Source organism: Cryptomeria japonica, chromosome 3 (assembly GCF_030272615.1).
Source record: "Cryptomeria japonica chromosome 3, Sugi_1.0, whole genome shotgun sequence".
Taxonomy (NCBI): Eukaryota; Viridiplantae; Streptophyta; class Pinopsida; order Cupressales; family Cupressaceae; genus Cryptomeria; species Cryptomeria japonica.
Genome location: NC_081407.1, coordinates 1,005,537,619 through 1,005,561,206, shown reverse-complemented (window position 1 = coordinate 1,005,561,206; position 23,588 = coordinate 1,005,537,619). Strand labels below are relative to the sequence as shown.

At 35.2% G+C, this 23,588-nt stretch overlaps 1 protein-coding gene across 1 annotated transcript; it reads right to left on the bottom strand.

The window, feature by feature from the left end:
- Positions 1-3,332: 3,332 nt before the first annotated feature.
- On the bottom strand, positions 3,333-5,038 carry LOC131048480 (uncharacterized). Its single transcript, XM_057982436.2, has 3 exons — positions 4,573-5,038; positions 3,987-4,452; positions 3,333-3,781 (listed from the first exon to the last, which is right to left on the bottom strand). Exons 1-3 carry the CDS (start codon positions 4,870-4,872, stop codon positions 3,477-3,479), a joined length of 1,071 nt encoding a protein of 356 aa, XP_057838419.2. The 5' UTR covers positions 4,873-5,038; the 3' UTR covers positions 3,333-3,476.
- Between the last annotated feature and the right edge of the window lie 18,550 nt (positions 5,039-23,588).

The window sequence follows — 23,588 nt, the reverse complement described above, 5'->3', positions numbered from 1 at the left end:
TATTATTACCGCCACCGAATACTTCACAAAGTGGATCGAAGCTATTCCACTTACCAAAGTCACCAGCAAGCAGATCGCCTCATTCATCCTTAATTACATCATCTGCCGGTATGGTGTCCCCATGTCCATTATCATAGATAACGGGTTTCCTTTCAAAAATCAAGATGTTCGTGAGCTCTATGAAAAGTTTCATATCCAACACCGCTTTTCTACCCCCTATTACCCACAAGGCAATGGTCAGGCTAAAGCATCAAATAAAAACATATTGAGAATCCTCAAGAAGACAGTCAACGATGTTGGCTGTGATTGGCATGTTCAATTGAATCCAGCACTATGGGCATATCGAACTAGCATTCGAACCCCTACAGGCGCAACCCCCTATTCATTGATCTATGGTGCCGAAGCTATCTTACCTATTGAGGTTGAGATACCATCACTACGAGTTTCCTTGCATAATCTGATAGATGATGAAGCATACAGAGTATCACGTCTTCAGGACTTAGAACTACTTGATGAGAAGCGACAAGCTGCATACAATCATCTCAAAGCCTATCAACAGCACATGAGCAGAAGCTACAATCACCAAGTTCGACCTCGTACATTTTAGGTAGGTGATCTTGTTCTTCGAGAGAATCCTCGTAACCAACCAAACAGAGAACATCAGGAGAAGTTTGAATCAAATTGGCTGGGTCCATATGTTATCACTGTTGTATTTGGGTCCGAGGCATATCAGTTGGCTACTTCAGAAGGAGAATCGCTAGCAGATCCGATCAACAAAATGCACCTCAAATGATTTTATACGTAAAAGTTGTACAAAGTATCAGGCTCTCATACATACCAGAAAATCAATCCAAAAACATTCAGATAAATGTCCTGAAGAAAATATAAAAACATCAAAAAAGTAAAGAAAAACCATGCATCCAAATGGTGAACAACCACTCCGGTGGCACCTTGGGTAAGTGCAATGGTGAAAACCTGGCAAACAGGCGCCACTCGTAAAGGCTATGGCTCCATTGTCTTTCAGACTTGTTGCGATCACATTCATTTCATCCACTCATCCATCCATCCAAAGTCATGGCTGGTTATTGTAGCCCGATAATCATTTCTTTATGAAGCCCGATAATCATATGCAAATGTGGACTATCAAATGATAGCTGCAAACAAGAAAGTACTTCATGCATCTTATATCCCGCTTTTCCATAGTCATGTCTAAAAAAAAAACTGGGGGCAATGCCCTTAACCTATTTGATGGAAGTGGATTCTACATTATCTTGTGATTCGTTGGGTTCTTCATTGAAAACTATCTCACAAAATCCAAAAACATTCAAAACAACAATCAAAATACCAAAAATATTGAAAACAATCATCAAAATACCAAAAACATTTGAAAACTATCTCACAAAATCCAAAAATATCAAAAAACATCAAAAATCAATCAAAAACATGGCAACACCCTATACATATATTCTTCAAAGTGGATACCAAACAACATTGCGACATACTCCAAACAAATGACCACTTATCACATCGACCAAACAATCAACATCAAACACGCAAACTGTTTAAACAAGGATACATCCTTCCTTACCAAAACAAAGACAAGATGACATTTTCTTTGATAAGAAAATTTTGTTTAAGCTATCAAGTACTTGGTTAATTTGTAGTTTATTTATTCGTTTATATATATATCAGATTCCTACAACATTATTTGTGTATCTTCTGCGAATTGTTTCGATGAAATTTTGGGGCATGTACTAATGGTGTCTACGTGGGAAGTTCACTAAGCTACGTGATCATAGGCAAAATACAGTCACAGATCATTACGACTTGCTGACTACAACATATACCTCGACCATATGAGCATGAACCATTATCAAGGATCCATATTCTTTATTCTTTATTTTTTTGTATATGTTGTTTGTTTGCAGGTACGAATGCTCTTTCTTTGGTTCCTCCTACCTCATCCAACTGGATAAAGGTTTTATGTCTTAGTACAGTATGCACTTGTCTCAGGATATGATCAGCCTAAGATCAAGGAGGGTGATCCAAGTCATGCATGAAAGGAGATAATCCTTGTCTGTTCTGCAAGCAATACTCAGGTCAACTTGATCCATTATATCAAGTTGCTTGTATTAACTTGCTATATCAAAATCCATGAAAGGAATACTCAGGTCATCTTGAATCATTATGTCAAGTTGCTTGTATTTTCTTACAACAATTCAAAAGTTCAATGATGAAAAATAAAGCACTATGGATCGTCATTCCATCTCATTTGTATATATTGCATTCCATTGCATTCCATCCATCCATACATTCATAAATAGCTGCATATCATTCATACATAGTAATGACAATGGATACTCTATTTTCCTCTTCTTCCATAGGAATGCGTCATAGGTCCTTCATTTCTTCTATCTAACATCAAACCCCCCCTCACCCTCCCCATCTTGGTAATCAACATCACATACCCTACATCATCTCCCATTAACCCAATCAAGCCAATTACTCTGTCTGCATAGGTACATCGACTCACACACACCTAGACTATCAACAGATACTTTGATCAAGTATCTTCGGGTCTCAATAGGTAATCGATCATGGTAATCCTAGACTACATCAGACATTTATCATAATGACCTAGTCTCAACGGGGCTGCTATGATTAACTACAACCATCCATCACACGCACACACTATCAATTGATCAACCAATCAAACACAATCCAACAGACAATTATATATATATGATTCTCTACCAGTCATTATTTTTAATTGCAAAATATGTTAATTTATATTCTAGGTATTGTATAAAAAAATAAAATCTAACCCACTTTTAGACATCCTACATTTGTTAACTATTAGCTCTTACTAAATTACTTATACTGTCACTTAACAAAAGGATACGACATATCAAACATGGTTACTCAAGTGTGTTCAATTATTATATTGAACCATTAATTCAAATATAAGGACTTGGGAGAAGAATATAAATGTGAGTAAATTTTAAATATTAAAAAAATATATAAATAATTTTACAAATACATATCAAAACTACTACAAAGTGATATCATCTCTACAAACATAAAAATTAATTTATAAACATAAATTTACTCATGTTTGTTAAAACTTAACAATACTAAATTTGATCATTGAATAGAATTCTAAATGGTAGAGATTCAACAAAGAACTTCCCTACCACATTGAGAAGCAAGTCCTTTGAACATTCTTTTATGACTTTGAAAATCATAGTTATTATTATTAATTTATTAATACCGTCTCCTCTTAATTACATATTTACGTGTATTCCTTTGCTGAATTAACAGGAAGACAAATAGGAAAACAAATGTTGGAACCATACAATTTCGTTTAAAATAGAAACAACAATAAATTAATAATAATAATAAAAGGGAAAATCCAAAATGCGGAATCTTGAATTCTTACAGCAGGATAGACTAATTTACAGCCAGGATGAATGCATTCAACATAAGGTGCTTCTGGAAAGGCCACACCATTGATTGTAACATGTCTGTAAATTTGGCCAGTCAGAATTTGAGCGCGCGTAATGGTGGAGCCAATTCGCAAGCACGGCTTCTTTGTCTTTCATGTCCGCCAATTCTTGAATCATCTGCTCCACCACTCTTTCAACCTCACTTTTCTCCCTAGCGGACAAAACAACGCTTTCCACTCCATTGGCGGCATTGGCCAAGAGCGGCATCCAGATCATCATCATTTTCACCTTCCTTTCTTCCGTCTCTTCCTTTGCCACCTCTTTCAACAGATACACTGCAAATCAATTACGTCAGATTTCCCTAAACCTACAATATTTCATCAAATGAAACAAAAGCTAGGGTATATTGCAATTGTTTCTGGATTTGCTTGTGTCAAGAGTTCTTTTCATCTTTAAAAGCTAGGGTATATTGAAATTGTTTCTCGATTTACTCGTGTCAGAGTTTTTTTCATCTTTAAAAGCTAGGGTTTTGAAACTAACCTGAAACTCTCACCAGAGACCCCTGGACACGTGGGTTCGCAGACATGGAGAGATTCGCCAAGATGCCGGCCTCGCTCCACTGAGCAATCGCTTCTTCAATACCACAACATGCCTCTAATTTTTCCGCAAACCACAACAAATCCGCTACCAATTTCTCAGCTAAAACAGATTCGGTCACCATACTTGTGGAAAGCAAAGAATCGTTAGCCGTAGAAAGATGTTTATTAAGATATTCCCCGAAGGGAATCCGCCGAATCATTTTCCATGTCGTTCCAGCCGTCTGCTGGTCGCGCAGAGCCGAAATCAAGAGCTTCACAGTTCGGCCAAATCCAGCAGAAAGTGCTGTTCGATTCACCTCTTTCAAAGAGTCGTTTTTCAAATTCTCTTCTATCATTTTATCCGCCAAAGCTCTCACGAAATCATATTTCCGCGAATTAACAGGAGTCTCAATTACCAGAGCCAATACCTGCACAAAATCCCTGAATTAAAACTAGATATTTTAAAGAGCGAGCTTTTTTATTTATTTTTGATGTAGGGTTTTATACAGAAAAATTCTTGAAATTAGCATATTAAAATGGCTGCTTGCCTGGTTGAGCGCTCTGCCAATTGCGATTCCGACGAGAGAATTTGGAGCCTGAGCGTTAACAATACCTTTCTCTCCTTTACGGCTGATGTCTGCAAGCGCAGAAACATAAGAGGGAAGGAAGGTATTAAGAGCATGGAAAATACGACCTATTAACCAGACGGCCAGGCAGAAGATTATGGTAAGCATGTTCCTGAAACTCTGTGTGAAGATCCATTTCAATTTCTCTGGTTTGGTGGCGTTGGGGAAGGGAAACAGGAGAAGCGAGGCCGTCCTGGAATTCGCTGCCATGGAACCTGACATTGGAATATTCAATATTTCTGTCTTCTGCTGTGCTATACGAGGATCTAGTCAGTCATTTACAGGTCAGTTACCTAGGCGTCTACGTATATAGTATTTCCCAGAATTCCAAGGCTGCCTTCTTATCTGATCTTTATCCACAACCGTGCGGATATTAAATTGTATCATTTTATTATTTTCCCTAAAGTGATTAAAAATCAACCAAATGCCTCGTTAGGGGATTATATGTTACTGTGTCCTAAATGCTCTTTGAATTAGGTGAACAAGGTCAAGACCGCAGTCTAAATGATTAGTATTTACTATGTAGTACACCATAATAAATGTTGGTCTATGTAATAGCCAGAATTGCGTACACGCACCTTATCCCTTGGTTTCGGATAAAGTCGTGCTCCATTCCCTTACGTGTGATTTTCATTGATAGATGGTATATATTTATATTTATAAAAAAATATGTAGGGGATGACGAGAGATATCATATTGGAGTGTATATTTAAAAATATTATATTGTTAAATTAGGGGAAGAGTATTAGAAGTTCAATTGTGTGAGTTTTTTTGCATCAACTTTTTGATTCACACTATGTGATCTATCACCAGGATGATAGAGAGCACCGAGTGTGATCTGAAACGTTGATGCAAAATACTCACATAATCGAATCTAGAAGCATTATATAGATAGACATCTTAAGCTCCTAAACGGTACATCGAACTTAGATGATTTTTTTGTCGTCGTCTTTGTATGCAATTTAATTGCATGTAGCTATTGTTTTAGCTTCTGAGTACTGTATGCAACTACTTATAGCTATTGTTCTAGCTTGTAAGGTAGTAAAGATGAATGCTTGGAGATCCATTATACACCCAAGGATTTAAAAGTGGTCATTTCGAAGTGTCGTCCGATACCTACTTAAAGATATGTGAATAACTCTGAAATACAACTACTTAAAAATTTGCATCACTAATCCAATACATATTACTCTAAGAACCAATACATTTTCATTTAATAACTATTTTTATGAATAATTATGCACAAATGCCCCGTACTCGTGCACCATGGGTAACAATAAAGCTGCACAACTTCTCTAATTAAATATTAAAATTTTAACTACTAGGGGTGACTATTGGTAGATCCAAAATATTTTCATGGGCTTTTTAATTAATGACATTAGATTTCCACAATCCATTATACTAATGTTTTTCTAATTTTGGATTCGATTGTGTGAGAGTTTTTTGCATCAATGTTTTCGATTACACTCTTTGATCCATAATTAGTATGAAAGAGTGCATATAAGGAGAAGAAGAAATGGTATGTTTCAAACTAAGACACACTAAAAATGAGTGGCGGGTGAGGGGAGAAGGGGGAAGGAAGTATACAAAACTCAAAGAGAGTAGAAAGACAAGAGGGGTAAAATCAAAGACACTAAAGACCAAAGGATAATAAAAATGAATTGATACATAGGACCTAATTAAAGAACACACACATTACAATTATACTATTTTTGGTTTCTTTAAAGTTAGTAATTGGTGGGTTGGGTGAATAAGGAGTGAACGATTATTGGAACATGGGTGGTAACTCGACCACTTCCCCTATATTGATTATAGAGATAATTTTATTTTTATTAATATATTATTATTATTTTTATAATTATATTATAATATTTTCATTATTATGTTATTATTATATTATTATTTTTATTAATTATTTTTATTATAATATTATTATCTTATTATCTGTGTTTTTTAATCATTAAATGGTAGCAAAGGGGTTGTACCCTCTATTTATTAAAATAAAAATTATTTGTACATTTATGGATTCAAAATAATAGCCACAACCCATTAATGGGCACATACAAAAATAGATGGCCCAAGACCACAAAATGCAAACACCAGTTTAGGACTTTTTTTATTTTTTGGCATGGGATTGAAGATGCATGTTGAGCTTAGCTTTATTCCTTTTCCTTTTCACAACTGTTGAATTACCATCTTAGACCTCAACCCCCTATAGCTCATCCAAATTTTCTATAGATTTCCTCCCACCCGTCAAGGATGAAATCTCAAAACTCAACCATCCCCTCTCATGGAAGTGAAGCAGCCTTAAAATTGTCACACCCATTGGGAGGAGGAACAATCAAATTCCTTGATGTTGATTTTGAATACTTTGGGATTCACTCCCATTTTGATTTCTTAGAGGCCTCAACACCTTTGTTTCCTTCCAAATCTGGTGCATCTTTTTCTACCAAATAATGATATGGATACATCTTCCCACCAAACAAGCCGTAATTTGGTCAGTATTGAAGCACTTGCGACATCAAAAGGGGATGTCCTCATAGTCTAAAATTTGATTTTGCCCTCTATCTTTCTTGTTGAAAGAGATCTCAACAAAGAGATCCTTGGTAATGTCAATATCTACCAATATGTGTGCATAGGTGGTGTGAAAATAATCCAAAGAATTCTCATCAACCCCCATAAATTTCCCCAATGAGTTAGCAATAACTTCAAAACATGATCCAAACCAAAACTACAAAGGAAGATTCTATAATCTTGCCCACATTGGAACTATAGGTAAAGGATTCATCATTTGGATCGAAAGAAGAGTGACAAGGCTTCAACATTAGTAAATGTTGATCACAATCTTATTGGTAGTCACACAAAACAATTCGACTGATAGTCCTTGATCTTATCAAAACCCACAACAAAGAAACCTCATGCACAGGGGTAGATTTATAGATTGCCCTTCAAAATGGGATGCCATGTTTTTGAAATCCATTGATGTAACTCAATAGGAGTCAACCAGTATCCCTTAAATCTTTCAATTAAATCATGCTTGGAAAAAAGGGCAACATTTTCATTCTCTTCCTATAGGATCTCCTCTCCTAGCACAACATTTCTAGGGTTCTTAGTAGGTTGTACATATGTAGTAAGGAGTCCAGAGCTCGAAGAAATGGAGCCACCAATTGAGCTTGTGTAGAGCAATCACCCTTCCCATTGTGCCCTATAGAAAATTGATCATTCTTTGCAAATGTCATAGACATAACAAAGGGGGAACACACAAAATTATTGCTGAGGGGAAGCTATCTACTCTTAAAACACTTCATAAACCCTAGCAGAAGGGTCAGACTTGGGAACCTCCACATGAACCAAATTCTTGCTTGCTATAGGGAAATGCAAAGGGTTAATGGGATCCCTCAATTCCCCACACCCACGCCATGAAGAAACCCTGACAAATCTCTCACAAGCACCCTTAGAAACCCCATTTTTGATAGCATGCGGTAGGGATGACATTGCACAATGAAATATTTATAATTTCCCTCAAAGTCATATATATAGGCCTAACACCTTTTGCTTAAAAAATATTATTCTTTATAATTATTCTACCTTATTATCTTATTTCATCTTCTCTTTTTTATCTTATTATTATCATATTATTGCTTTTGATTAAGAAAGTAATAAAACAAGGACGTTGACCCTATACAAAGACATGCCAAAGAGACAACTTACAATAGGTAAAAAATTGACCACTAACAACATTAGCTATAACAAACCATTCATAGCACACTAGCAGAACAACTAGCAACCCACATCAAGGGTGGGTAGAAATTTCATTCACAATTAGGAAGAGGAAGAAGAATGATCTTTCCTTCATTGATGAACAACAGTTAAGAAATACTATCATTTGGAACACCGTCACAAAGAGGAACAAGAGGGGAAGTCCCCTTAGTTAGACTATCCTGGCATAAGGATCATAATGTTGACTAGGCAACACGCCAACCACCAAAGGATGGAGTAAATTAAGAGTTACATACTGTAGTGTCATAAAATTATGGCTCCTATAATTTTAACCATATTTTAGGTCCTCACCTTGGCAATGGCATCCTCCTTCCTAGCCAAGACCTATTTCTGCATTTTCACCCCTTGCCCACTTCATGTTTGAGCCCTTAGATAGCCTCAGGACCATGTCCGAGCCCCAAGATAGGGTAGGATAGGGGCATGGTGCCCCTATCCCACCCTGTTAGGGTGGCCCCAAGATAAGTCCCCCAACCCCATCTGCACTTCGAGATCCTGAATCTCCCCGATGTCGGCCTTTTATGAGATGAATTAGTCTTCAAGAGACATGTATAAAAGGGATTTGGTTTTCTCATTTGCAGCATAAGGAGGAATGGGAGGCAAAATTCAAGCAGGAATTAGAGAAGCAAGCATAGGCAAAGATATACATCATCAAGCATTCAAGCATTCAAGTCTTCTTCATTCATCTATTGGAGCAATATTTCAACATTCATTTGCAAGCATGTATGTGTGTTAGGGTTTTTTCATGTTACATGTCATTCCATGCAACACTTGTGATTACATTCAAGAAGCAAAGCAATCATCATCAACAAGTTGTAGATCTACAAGGTATACATTTCTTTTGTTTACATTCAAGCATTTGCAATTACTTTCTTTCAAGGTTGATTCCTCAACCAGGGTTTGATTGATTCAAACCCCTATCCACAACCCCCTTTCCCTCTCTTTTATGTGTGTAGGTTGCAGGTTTGGGCTTTATTTGCAGAGACGAAAGAACCCTTTTCGTTTTGTAGATTTTGTGGAGGACCATGTACATTCCCGCCACAGTCCCTACAAATTTTCTCTAAATTTGCAAGGAAGATCTGTATCAGTCTAATTAGCTTAGATCCGAAGTTACAATGCGATCCTGAACCGGTAGCTCCTTATTTCACTCATTTTATCTCTATTTTCCACATAGTCCACAAGTCAACTTTCTCATTTACAAAAGAGGGCAAATCACACTTCAACCCTTGCAATCCACTTGGAATTCACATCCTTGTTTCCCTTGGATTTGGATCTAGTCGATTCAAGCCCCTCTTTTGAATGTAAAGTTCCTCTCTCAAGTAAAAATCATCCTAGTGGCTTCCTTTCTCTCTCCTAGGCGGGGATTCACTAGGATCCAATTTTCCACTTTACATTTTGGTGACCCTGATGTCTTACACATTAATTTTGATTTCTCATTATTAGATCTGATTAATTGCAATTTGGATTTCAAATTTTCATTTTCAAGTTTGATCTATTCGCAAACTTTAGATGTTAATTGCATAAAAACCCTAATTTTTCATTTTGAGAAAATTAAGCTTGTGAAGTGGAACATTTTAATTGCTTGTTTTAGATCTGATTTCTATTTCAAAATTGCAATTCAAATCTATCTCTTTATTCTGAAAATTCAGTGGTTAAATCATAAAACCCTAAATTTTAAGATCTTTTTATTTTCAACCTTTGATTGCAAATTTGCCCGATCTAGACATCTCCAAATCAGCTATTTTTTTTGGATTATGCAATAATATCATAATACCTATCATCCCTAAAAAATTAAAAAAAAAAGGTCAGACAGTGTGCACTTTCGCCACGATCCTCGACTTTTTTCCCGAAATTTTAGGAGACGAAATTGATTGTGTTTTTCTGCTTAAATCCAGAAAATTGGGGTACATTATCAATTTTAACACCCCCTAAGGTCGAACACAAATTCAAATTTCAAATTTGCAGTTCAAATTCCATTTTCCCTCCTTTATTAAATTTTCTATGCATGTATGGGGTGAACATTATTATTGTTTGATCATCAATGAATATGGAGTTCTTATCTTATTTTGCTAATTCAATTTCAAGTTACATTAAAGATGTTCATGATGTTCCCTTTCATGCATATGATGATAATTTAGTTCTCCCTTTCATTCATAGTTATGATTTATCTTCTCCCAAAATTGATCTCATTAATGAGGGCACATTGGTGCAAATGGGAATATGGACACTTCTTTCAAGGATCTCCCTCCTAAAGATGAATCTTTGGAGAATTGTGTTCCTTCTAAAAATTACCTCCCTCATAAGGATTATTTGGTGCAAGAGGATGATATTATGGCTACTTATCCTAGTGATACAATACCTTCTTTTCATGATCTTCCCTCTAAAGATGGAGTAGTAATTACATATGATAATCATTTTTCTAATGAGTGTCTTGAACATAAATATACCTTAGAACAAGAGGATTATATTATTTCTCATCATAATTCTCTCTCTCCCAAAAATCAAGAGCTTGACAAAAATCAAATCAATTCCATTCATGAACTCCTGGAAAACCAAAAATTCTTCCTGATTATCATGATGTGCCTTACACATATATTAATGAGGTAGTTGATGAGAACATAATTGAAGCATCATATGCTTTCTTAGTTCCTACAATCCTTTATTCAATTCACTCAAATACATCATCTCCTATCAAATAAGTTCCTAAAGAAAAACTCTTAGAGGATGATTGGGGGTCCTTAGATTTCACTCCTACCTTTTCTAGAAAGTCTAAGATGCCTGAATTTCATATTCCAAATTTTTCTCCTAACACAAATCTTGAAATTGATTGGGCCTCTTTAAACTTCAATCCAATTCCCCTTAAGAGTGAACCTTCTTTTGAACATACACATGGATGCAATGGACAAATGCTTGAATGTGAGCGATAACGTCATAAGAAGTCACACTTTCCTTGGTCAACATCTTCTTCTCCACTGTCTTGTAACCCCACACCTTCGCATTTTAATTTTGAGTTACAAAAAGAAAATGTGTTGACCAATCTTCTAAATTCCAAATTAATATCTCCTCTTTGTCCTAAATGAAGAAGAAAACATAAACAACTTTCTCAAAATTCTTCTTTTTGTAAATATCATCAAACCCATGGCCATTCTACTAATGGGTGTCAAGCTTTGAAAACACAAATACACCATTACATTGATTCAGGCATGTTACACATAACATTTGATAATGAATGGCATATTCATCATGATCATTTAAAATAACATTCAAATTCCTATTATGTTGCTCCTCACTATGTGACATAGTTATCCTACCTATTGGGGGCTCCTTGTCATTTGTGGTGGTACAATTTTAGGTGCAATCATACTTAGTGAGAAACGAAATAGTCTATTTGTTCTTGCCTCTATGCTTGGGAGGGAAGAATATTCCTTTTTTTTCTTTCTAAGGTTTCACTATTTTCTTTATGGAGTACATTATTCATAAACTTGATGTCCTTTCTAGCATGAAGTATTTTTTCATGTGAGCACATGTCTGTTTTGTGAGTGGCATCTTCTCCTTGCTTGAAATGGTACGTCTATTATGAATAATCTCTATTTATAGAACCTTTGTGAATCTTCTTCTTCTTTCTCTCTCTTTGACAATTACCTCTTATATTGTGGTAATCATAACTTGATGTCCTTTCTGGCATGGAGTATTCCTTCATGTGAGCGCATGTTTGTTCCGTGAGTGGGATCTTCTCCTTGTTTGAAACGGTACATCTATTATGAATAATCTCTTCTTATAGGACTTTTGTGACCCTTCTTCTTTCTCTCTCTTTGTAAATTACCTCTTCTATTGTGTTCTAGAAGATGTTATATTTGTCTAAGATAACTCCTCTTGGGGGCAGATGTCTTTTGAGCAAAGATCTCTTCTCCTCCAAGGATCACCTTTACACTTACAACAAGATATCTCTTTTCAACTATCTTATCCTTGCTGGAAGAGTATTCCCTCTCTTGCTTGGATTTATGACATTGTTGCATAACATATATCTTCTTTGTGATGAAGGTAGGTATCTTTGTTCTTATTTCCTTAAGATATCAACATTAACCTATGTTGACATCTTAAGCGGGGGGCACCCACTCTGCTCCTTTGTACTATACTTCTCTCAAGCATTGTACAATGGGACATTCTTGGAATCAGAGGGAAGCCTCTTAGAGAAAGATGTCGTCACTTTTCTTGTACAGTGGGACATTGGTGGAACCAGATGGAAGCCTCTTAGGGGCAAGATGTCATCACTTTTCTCTTGTACAATGGGTCGTTCATGTAACCAGAGCACAAACTCTTAGAGCGATATATCACGCCTTTCTTGACACATGTACTATATATTTTATACAGGTTTTAGCGTACTTGGGCATAGACTCCTATGAGGCGCTTCGAACCTCACTTGCACACACACACACGCTTGAGGTTGGGTGGTGTATACACATAAAAATGGCTATGAGCGATTAAATAAATATTTTATATTTATTTAATGTTTATTCTTCTATTAAATAGTTAATTTGAAAAGATTAATTTATTTAATTCATTATGTGTCTTTCTATTAATTAATTTAATTGAAATATTTTATTAATTAATTCATCTATCCAATTCCTCTAATTAATTAAATATCTAATATTTAATTATTCTCTTGATCAATTATTTGAATATCTAAATATTTAATTATTTCCTTCCATCATTGAATATCTAATATCTAGGAAATAATTGAATATCTAATATCTAATGATTATTCTTCTATCCTATAGTCTCAAATATTAAATAATTTCTAAAATTATTTAATCCCTTATCCGACTCACCTTCCATCTCCACTTCATCTTGCTTTGCCAACTCATCAATCATGTGGCTAAAGATATTAATATTTCTTAAATATTAATTCATCATTTATCTTCAACCTCCAAAATTAATGAAATATTGTGTACATACACATATTTCTTAAATTTTCATCTATATTCCCTCCAACATCCCTACATCTTAGGAAGGAATTGAGTCCACTTGTCCTCTCATGCCTAAATCTTCTCCAACCATCCCTAGATTCCCTCAGTTAGCAACCTAGTCAAGGTGAGATGAGTGACACTTGTCTTCTCCTTCCCCCTTTCTCTCAACCTTAACCTTTGCTCACAACCATCCAAATCTGTAGATCTGATCATGACCGTTGATCTGGGCCACATCATCTTATCCTCTCAAAGTCTATAAAATCAGGCGTTTGAGTTGAGAGAGAGTTAGTCTTCAAGTGAGTTTTCAAGCTAATCATTTGTGAAAACTTATGCATCCACGAGTTTTAATCTTGAAGAAAATAGCATAATCATTTAGCATAGTCATTTAGCATTGCATATCATAGTATTGATTAACTATCAGTTATCAGTCCATTCTTCATATTCCATCTTGGAAGCTATAAGTGCTTGTCTGAGAGCACACCATCTGCAACCAGGAATAGTGGAGTTAGGACACAATGAGACATAAATCATGAAGGTAATAATAGTGTTTTTATTTTATATGTATTTCCTATAGTTTCATTGGTTGAGTTTGGATTTCCTGCAACATTTCCTTTGTATTTTGTGAAACTAACATGTTGCTGGTAGTATTCTGATGATGAAATTCAAGTCGACACATTTTGGCACCCACCGTGGGGCTCAAAGCCTCGCATATTCTTTCTAATATCATGTCTAATTCTCGCAAAAAGAAAATTTAATGCATTTATAATACAGATTCATGCTTGTGTGAGTTCTGAGAATGCCTTTATTTGATAGGTTAGCACATTTGTCATTTAGGTTAGTTCTTTTGTTTGTAAATAAACACATTTAATTTGCAAAGCAGCATTTTTGTCCTTCAAGTTAGCACATTTGTTAGTTTGGTTAACGCTTTTGTCAGAGAATTCTCACTTCTTAGTCCGCAGAGCAACGTTTCTGTGTTTCAGGTTAGCGCTTTTGTCCTTTAGGTTAGCGCTTTAGAGGTGAAAGACAACGCATTTGTTAGGATAGCACTTTTATTTGCAACTGACAGAATTTTCTTTCAGGTCCGAATGTCCAAGAACTTAAATTTTTTTAACTACTGACATGCATGTGTAGGATTGTTTTTAAAAGCAAATTTCATGCATTTCCTCACCTAGTTAATTAAGAGTTCAATTTTGGAAATTAACACATCATGTCATGCTCATTTAGCTTAACTAAGGGGGATAAATTAACAGCATGCAACTTGCATTTTGAGTGACTTCTTTAAAATAGTTGCACATAGATTTTAGAAGGCTAAAATGAACTTGTGTTTTTCGTGCTTGATGAAGTAGTAGGTAAGTATGCTCTCACCATCATACGGTGATCAAAAAACCAAACCTACTTTCTTTTATGTATAACCTTTAGAGGGCCTACCTTCCCGAGCTGCCTTGAGGGGGCCAGTGAGAGGGGAACAACCCAAAGTGGAAACGTTCTACTACCGATTCCTTCCAATCCACTCTAAATAAATCATGTTTGTGACAAAAGTCACAAGCAACATGTGTTGATAAGTTCATACCGACACTATGTTTCCCCATAAACCCTATGGAGCGTAACCTCTATAGGTTGGGAACCTTCTGTATTTACAGAGCTGAAAGTGCTGCATGTATGGCCACATGACCGAAATCATTTACTAAAAACCACTTGTACTAGTTGCCAAAATCCTTCTAATTGTTGGCGCAGGAGGTCGGACCTCTGAAGCAGCTCACACACATACGATTCTTAGTAGAGATATAAAGCTTTCCATGGGGAGTTTTCATGGAAACTGGTGCTTGGCTGCCCTAGAGAAGTGAGTGCCGAGGGTGGAGCTAGTGGGGTCAAGCATCTAAATATTCTCTTTGAATAGTGTAGCCTCGGGGAAAACCCCATGTGAGATTCAACAATTTTTTTCTCAGCCTACCATAGGATTTGTACTTGCTTATGCATTTTATTTTTCAAAAACATTGTGTCTTCTATGTCTATGACATGTTCAAAATGGTCAACAATTGAAGAAAATCATCATCTAAAACTGAGTGAAAATCCAACAACTTGCTGAAGAATTTGAGGAAAATCCTTGAAACATAATCAGAATAGCGCTTTCAAGCAACAAAATAGTGCTTTTATCTCATAAGTCAACACTCTTTGCCACAAGAGTTAGCACAAAGGATTTTTCACATCTAAAAAGCATATCAAACCAAAATTTCAACATCAGTATCAAAATACTTCTTGAGTAGATTTGTCTCTAAACTATCACACATTTTCAAACTAGTTCAATAACTGGGTCACTAATCCAATAGGCTATTTCTGAAAGGTTTCCATAAGTATAAACATTCAACAAACTATTGATTCAAACATTTTAAGTGCAAAAATCAACATCATTGTCAAGTTTCTCATCAAGATATATCAAATCCTCTATCATGAAGCTTGATCAATTCATCTTGTGTTCATTATCTTGGATATATCTTTCCTATTTTGAACCTAGGTCATATCAAAATCAAAATTGCACCAACTTTGGAATCAAACAAACTTGTAGACTATTAGATGCTTATATGACTTTTAAGTATCATCTTAAGAAAAGAAAACCCAGTTATAAAGCTACTCAGAAAAGAACAAGATTCTTGTATATCAATCGCAAGATCTTTTTAAAACTTAGGACATTCCTACACTATTTTTGTCACTATTTATGTGGTTGCGGGACAGAGTTTGATGAAGAAATTTTGCAAGGACGTGCTTTTCAACAAAGAGATGCTTTATTACAATGAACAAACAATAGCGGTAAAATCAACAAAGCATATCTTCCTAAACCAATAATCACCTATAGACTTGTCCTTTGGAAAGTTTAAATTTTTTGAAACAATCACATACCAGTTTGGACTAGAGATCAATACGAACAACTTAGAAAACAACAAAAACAAATGGAGGAAGAAGATAATCCGATATTCCAAACTTTTGGGTATACCGTTGTTAACGAAGAAGCGATCAATAACACCATTAGAGACCTTGAGAAAGATTTCAAATTTGATAGACTAATGGAAAAATTATTGGCAAAACAAAAAGAGAAATATCTTTTGATGTTGCCAAAATCAGGAGCTAAATTGCCACAAGACTTTAACATAGAAATCTTGAAACAAGATGTAGAGGAAAGTAACACCCAAAACATAGATGATCCAAATAACGAAGATGTAAACAAAGAAAGTCATGAAGAGACAAGAAAAGAACGTGATGACACAAGAAGAGAGTGTAGTGATAAAAGAACTTACAAAGAAATAAGGAGAAACTATATGGATAATCTGTTGTTAAACCTTACTCAACAAATGCAAACTCTACAACAACAGATACAAGATATGCAAAATGGAACAAGATCCAAGAAGTATTCATTGGAAGATATCTTCCCATATCCTTTCGATAAAAAAATGAATATGGTATCATTTCCATAGCATTGTGAGATCCCTAAATATGACAAATACGATGGAAAATTTGATCCTCGGGATCACATTAGGGAGTTTTTTACTATGAGTATGGAATTCACACACGATGAAACTTACCTGATGCATCTTTTCCCGAGGAGTTTAAATGGACAATCAATGGAATGGTTTTCAAGATTACCATCCAGAATCAAATCTTTTGAAGAACTTGTGAATAGATTTATTTCACAATACTCCTACAATGTAAGTAATAAGATAACAATGCTGGATTTATGTAATGTTAAACAAAAGAATGGTGAATCTTTTATGATCTTCTTGCAGCGATGGAAATTTTTTTTAAATAGGTATCCAAGAGATGTACCTGATCAAGAAAAGATGGTCATATTCATTGATAATCTTATCAGTGAAATGAGTTATCGACTAAAAATGCAATGTCCTCCCTCCTTTGCCAAGATGATTGAGAATGGTCTGAAAATAGAAAATGCAATGGTAAAGAAAGGAGAGCTAAAACTTTACAATAATTCTTACAACAACAACAACAACAACAATGGAAACAATGACAAATCCAAGTTCTGGTCAAAGAATAGGAATGTCATCAATGAAGGAAATGATGACAATAGTGCTACAAAACAACAACCAATTTGTAATCTATCAAGTCAAATCCCAAACAATAATAATCAAGAAAGCAATAAAACCAAGTCTTTCTTCTCCAATCCTCATAGGAAATTCACAAACATTGGAGAACCATTGGAATCAGCTTTAAAAACTCTTCTTGCAAACAAACTGATTGTTTTACCAGAAGCAAGAAGTTATGAACCACAAGTCAAGCCTAATTGGTGGAATGACAATCATTTTTGTAATTACCATCGGAATAAAGGACACCAAACAAATGATTATCAGAGATTGAAACACCTTATCCAAGATCTAATCAATAATGGGACTATCACAGTGGATAGCCATAAGACAAACTAATCACACCTAGCTTTCAAAACTCCACTTCTGAATTATGACAAAGGTGAACAATCCCAATTAAAATATGACAAAGGAAAAGCCAAAGTGAACTGCACTTATAAATATGATGATGTGGTAAATGTCATCATTGTTAAAGATAACACACCTTCAGAGCCAACCAATGTCATTACGAGAAGCAAAGTGAAGGTCACCTCTCCGGGTATAACAAAAGACTCAACATCCACTTCACAACAATACAATTTAGTAGAGCAATTACAAAGAATACCCGCTCAAATATCAATTTTGGAACTTCTCAAAGTTTCACCTATGCATAAGAAAATTTTGGAAAAAGCTTTAGTGGAAATGACAGTTTCAAAAGACTTGGATGTGGATTAGTTCCAAAACATGGCGGGACACCTTATAGGCCCTTATTGCTTATCATTTTCAGAAAATGATGATGCGTCCTTGCAACATCCTCACAATACTCCTTTACATGTTGAAGTCACCATTAATAAAACTCATGTCAAACACCTACTCATAGATGGTGGAGCAAGCTTAAACATTTGTGCATTAATTTTGATAAAAGCTTTGGGATATTCAGAAAATGCAGTAGATCTCAAGAAGAAAATAACTATTAAGGCTTATGATGAAGCATAGCATTCTTCTAAAGGAACTGTGGTGTTACCAATTAAAATAGGACCTGTGGAAAAGGATACATTATGTCAGGTTTTAGATTTGAACCTCTCTTACAACATTCTTCTGGGAAGGCCATGGATTCACACCATGCAAGCAGTTCCTTCTACATATCATCAATATGTAAAATTTCCTCATGAAGGACAAGAGGTCACTATAATTGCAGACTCTAGCCAATATTGCAATAATCTGAAGCCAACACAAGATATAAGAGTTCCACATAACAGAGAATCAGTATATCCTACCAAAGAGATTCAAGAAAAGTTATGGTAAACCTTTGAGAAAAAGCTCAAATTAAATGATGAAGGAATGGGAAAATATTCTTTGCATAATTTTCCACTTTCACCTAATTCATATGAAAAGCCTACAAATATCCAATCAAAGACCTCAAAGAAATCAAAAGACATGTTTAATGGAGCATTTGTTAGAGCTGGAACACTTGAAGAAGAAACTGAAGACAAGGACATTCTTGGTTGGTTGTACAAAGATGAAAATGAAACTATAGCAACAGCTACAAAAATCAATATTCCCATAGAACAATATGGCAAGGGTTATAAAATCATGCAAAAAATGGGATATGAAGGAAAAGGACCGATTGGTAAGCAACATCAAGGTATTTCAAAACCTATTTGTTCTCTCTCGCAATCTAAATAACATAAATCAGGACTTGGATATCTAAAATCAAATCAAAAGCAACATAATCATCAACAGCCAAAGTGGAGAAAGAAATCAATCTCTAAAGAAGAAAAATGGAAAGAAAAACTACATCAAGCAGTAGAAATAGTAGTCAATAAGAAGAAACAAGAAGAACATGAGAAATAAGAAGAGGAGATTGCAATCAAAAGAAAAGAAAAATCTTGTCAATAGGTTCAAGGAATACGAGCAAGTGCAAAATATGAACAAGATATTCCAGAAGCAGTGAAAATCAAGATGGCAAAAATTAGGGAACTTTTTGCACCATACAAGATTCCTGTGTGGTATAGTGGTATAGTCCTAGACAATGGTTCAGAGACAGATTCAAATGAATATGAATGAGGTCCATATATCTCATCTAGTATATCAAGTGAAGAAAAAAATGAAGAGTAAGCAGCTATCACAAAGGAAGACTTGTCTATTACAAAACAAAAGATGGAGTTAGAAAGAAGACAAGAAGAACTCAGAATCCAGAGAAAACAGGCATATACAAGACAACAAAATAAAGGGGATGACAAAGACAAAGAAGTAACACCACAAGAAGTACAAACAGATATGGATCAAGCATATGGAAATATCAGATTTCTATCAAATAAAGAGCAAGATGTATCAAGGTATGGCAAAACCATAGAAGAACTAAGATATAGTCAAGTAAGATTGACTATTAGTTCAAAAGAAGCTGAGTTTGAAAGAAGACAAAAGCTAGCAAAAAAATTCTCTATATCATGTACACAAGTATGTCAACTTCAAAATGCAAATGAATTTATTAAAAATAATCAAGAAGGAACTTGCAGTACTAAAGACGTGTGTGTTGATATAATCCATTCGTTTAAAGGACAAATGTCAGATGAAGAACCATTTGAGTGTGAACTACAAAATACTAATACTGATTTTGTTGGAACTAATTGGAGAACACTTGGGAGAGACTATCCTCAAGATCATTCTATCTATGGAATTACCTACTCTACACCAAATTATGACCATTATGTCATGAACTTTGAAGCACCTAACAATGACAATGATTATGACTTACCCCTTCTTCATCCTGAACTAATTGATTGGGATAATCTAGAAAACCCTGAATTAGATGTATTTTCCATTGATCATGACTTAGCTGTATATCTTAATGTTGTTGAACCCATAACACCTAGGATATCTTCCATTGCAGAATCAAGTAACGTTTCTTATAGTCAAGAGAATGCCAAACTTTCTAGTCGCAAAATTGAAATAAAACAAGGAAACAAACCTACTGTTGAAAAACATTTCATGGAAACACTAGATCAATCAAAAGGGAAAATAAAGGACGTATTTGATGGTGAAAACCTCTTGGAGGCACCAGAAGATGGAAATTTTGACATTCTTGTTGCATATTTTCAGGAGAGATCTACTATTCTAATAGATCCAATAGGAGCAATAAACATTGGCACATCAAAGGATCCCAAGATACTTCATTTTGCTACTTCATTATCAGATAAAGAGAGGAAAGAATACATATAATTCTTCAGAGAAAGACAAATAATTTTTTCTTGGTCCTATGCAGACATGCCAGGACTTAATCCAAATATTATAATGCATCATCTCAATGTGGATTTAAAAGCAAAACCCGTTAAGCAAAAGCTAAGGAAGATGCATCCACACATTTCTATTGTTGTAAAAGTTGAGCTAAAGAAACTATTAGATGTGGTTTCATAAGACCCGTGCCTATCCAGAATGGGTTTCAAGCATTGAACCAGTGTCAAAGTCGGATAAAAGCATAAGAGTCTGCACCGATTTCAAAGATTTGAACAAAGCATGTCCCAAATATGATTTCCCAGTACCCAACATTGATATAATTATGGACTTATCAACAGGGTATGAGATGTTTTCATTAATGGATGGCTTCTCAGGATACAATCAAATAAGAATCGCTCCTGAAGATCAAGAAAAGACAACATTCACCTGTGCATGGGGTACTTATTGTTGGAATGTTATGCCATTTGGGCTTAAGAATGCAGAAGCAACTGATGGTATTACACACTCTAATGAGAATTGTAGGTGATTGAAGGTATTGTCATTGATGGCAACCTTGCAATCTTATGGCACCGGCAGGCACTGACACCGACAGACTCTACACCGACAGCTAGTTCACCGGCAACAATAATAATGTTTACCGACACCTCAGTCGACATGATTTTGATTATTGTATTTTGTATTTAATTATAATATCTTTTTGTAAGCCGATATGGCATATTGTAATAAGACTCATATATAAGTATGAGATCTTGTAGATCATTTTGTGCGACAACATAGAGGATAGATATGATGGATATGTAGAGCAAATATTAAGGCAGATTTTGTAGAAGAGTTTATGGTTATTGTATGAACTTACATCGGTACTAAATATGGCATTGCAGATGTTGTTTTGTAGCAGTACACTATATTGGATTTTCATAATCCATTTTGTAAGTCGGTGAGACTTCCTTTTGTAATTAAGCAGTGAGCTTTAGGCAGTTGGCCTTCCTACATGTGCAGGCCCCTCTTGTAAGTAATATCCATTCATTGGCTAGTGAGTGAATATTGTGGGTCACAAATCCCACTGAGGTTTTTCCCACACTGGGTTTCCTCGTTAAACATCTTGTATTATGGTGTGCTTTCTATGTTGTCTTTATTGTTCATATTTACTACATTAATTCTTGTTTACCGGTACATTGTTTTAGAATGCAAAATATTTAATAAGGTCAGAAAATCAGTAAACCGATTAGATACTGATTCACCCCCGCTCTCAATATCTATGGGAATCCTAACAATTGGTATCAGAGCCTGGTCCTCTATTTTTAAAAGCCTAACAGCTTGAGGGAGATCCTGACACCGGTAGAGATGGAAAACTTAAGAAAGAAATTAGAAGGAGCTCTTGCAGACTTTGATACAGAAAAGTTGAAGAATATCAAACTTGAAGATGACTTGAAGACTGCACAGGAAATCATTCAAGGACTTCAGAAGAATCTTACTATTGCTAGAAATAAAAGAAGAGAACTTCATGAGACGATACAAAATGATGATGATGAAAATGAATCTCTTAATAATCTTGTAAGCAAGATGAGGCAAGAAAACATGAACTTGAGGAATGAGATGCAAGACATGACTATGAGATTCTGTAAAGAAATTGAAAATAGGAAGAAGAATGAAGATGACTTGACTAGGAGACTTAATGATGCTGGAAATGAAAATCTAAGACTTAGTCATGAAAATGATATGTTAAAGACAGATTTAATTCACATGGAACATGATAAAACTGAACTTATGAGACAGAAGGATTTTTTGGAAAATGAGTTGGCTACTGCATATCAACATAAGGAGAAATTCAAGAAAAGTTCAGAAGAACTTGATGATATTTTGAAAAGTCAGAAACCTAATGGAGACACTAATGGACTTGGATTTGAAGTTGGTGAAAGCTTCGGTACTGCAATTAATCATGATCATAGTAAACTTGTAAGACAACCTAATGCCTACAAATTTAATGGGAAATGCTTTAACTGTAACAAGTATGGTCATAGAGCAAATCCGTGTAGATCTAGAAACTATCAGAACACTAATGCACCCACCGGTCAATGTTCCAAATGCAACAAAATTGGTCACAATTTAGAAAATTGTAGAATGAATGTAAGATGTTATATTTGTGGAAGATTTGGACACTTATCTAATCAATGCAGAACACAAACCGACATAGGATATGGGAAGGCTATTCAGAAAAACAATGTGACTTGTTATGCTTGTAACGAGATTGGACATATTGCAAAATTTTGTAGAAGCAAGACTTCACTGGCAAATAACACAGGACCCAGTTTGAAAGGCAAAGAGAAGGTTGATGAGGTAAAGCAAGAATTTTCAAAACAATGGATTAGAAAGAGAGATTAGAATGTTGATGAGACTATTCCTTAGTCAGTAGAACAAAGTATCACTCCACCGACATAATACTCTTCATCCAACGGAAAAGAAAACTTTTGGGGGTATTGCAACAAATTGAAAATCATGCAAGTTTACCCTCGGTTTATGGTGAGAAGATGAACTTCTTCTTTACCGGCAGATGCGTTAAGTTTCACTTAACCGACAGGCATTTATTGTGGTTGTTGAAGGAAAAATATTATAAATAAGTGTTTTTCACTCTTTTTCACTCACCGAGTATTCAAATTTCCTAAGAGCATGAAAAACCCGAGTGAAGGTATCCTTAGCGAGAAGTGAAGTAAGATCTTTCAAGCATCCAAACCTAAAAGGCAAATTAAGGTATTTATCAATGGCTTCCTCCTCTGCTCCTGAATTCATTGCAAACCCTACTATTATTGAAGTGGTTAAACACCCTGGGCCCATATTGAAGATTATCCCCGAAGTAGCAAAATGTTCAGGATGATACCCTAGGTGCATTTTC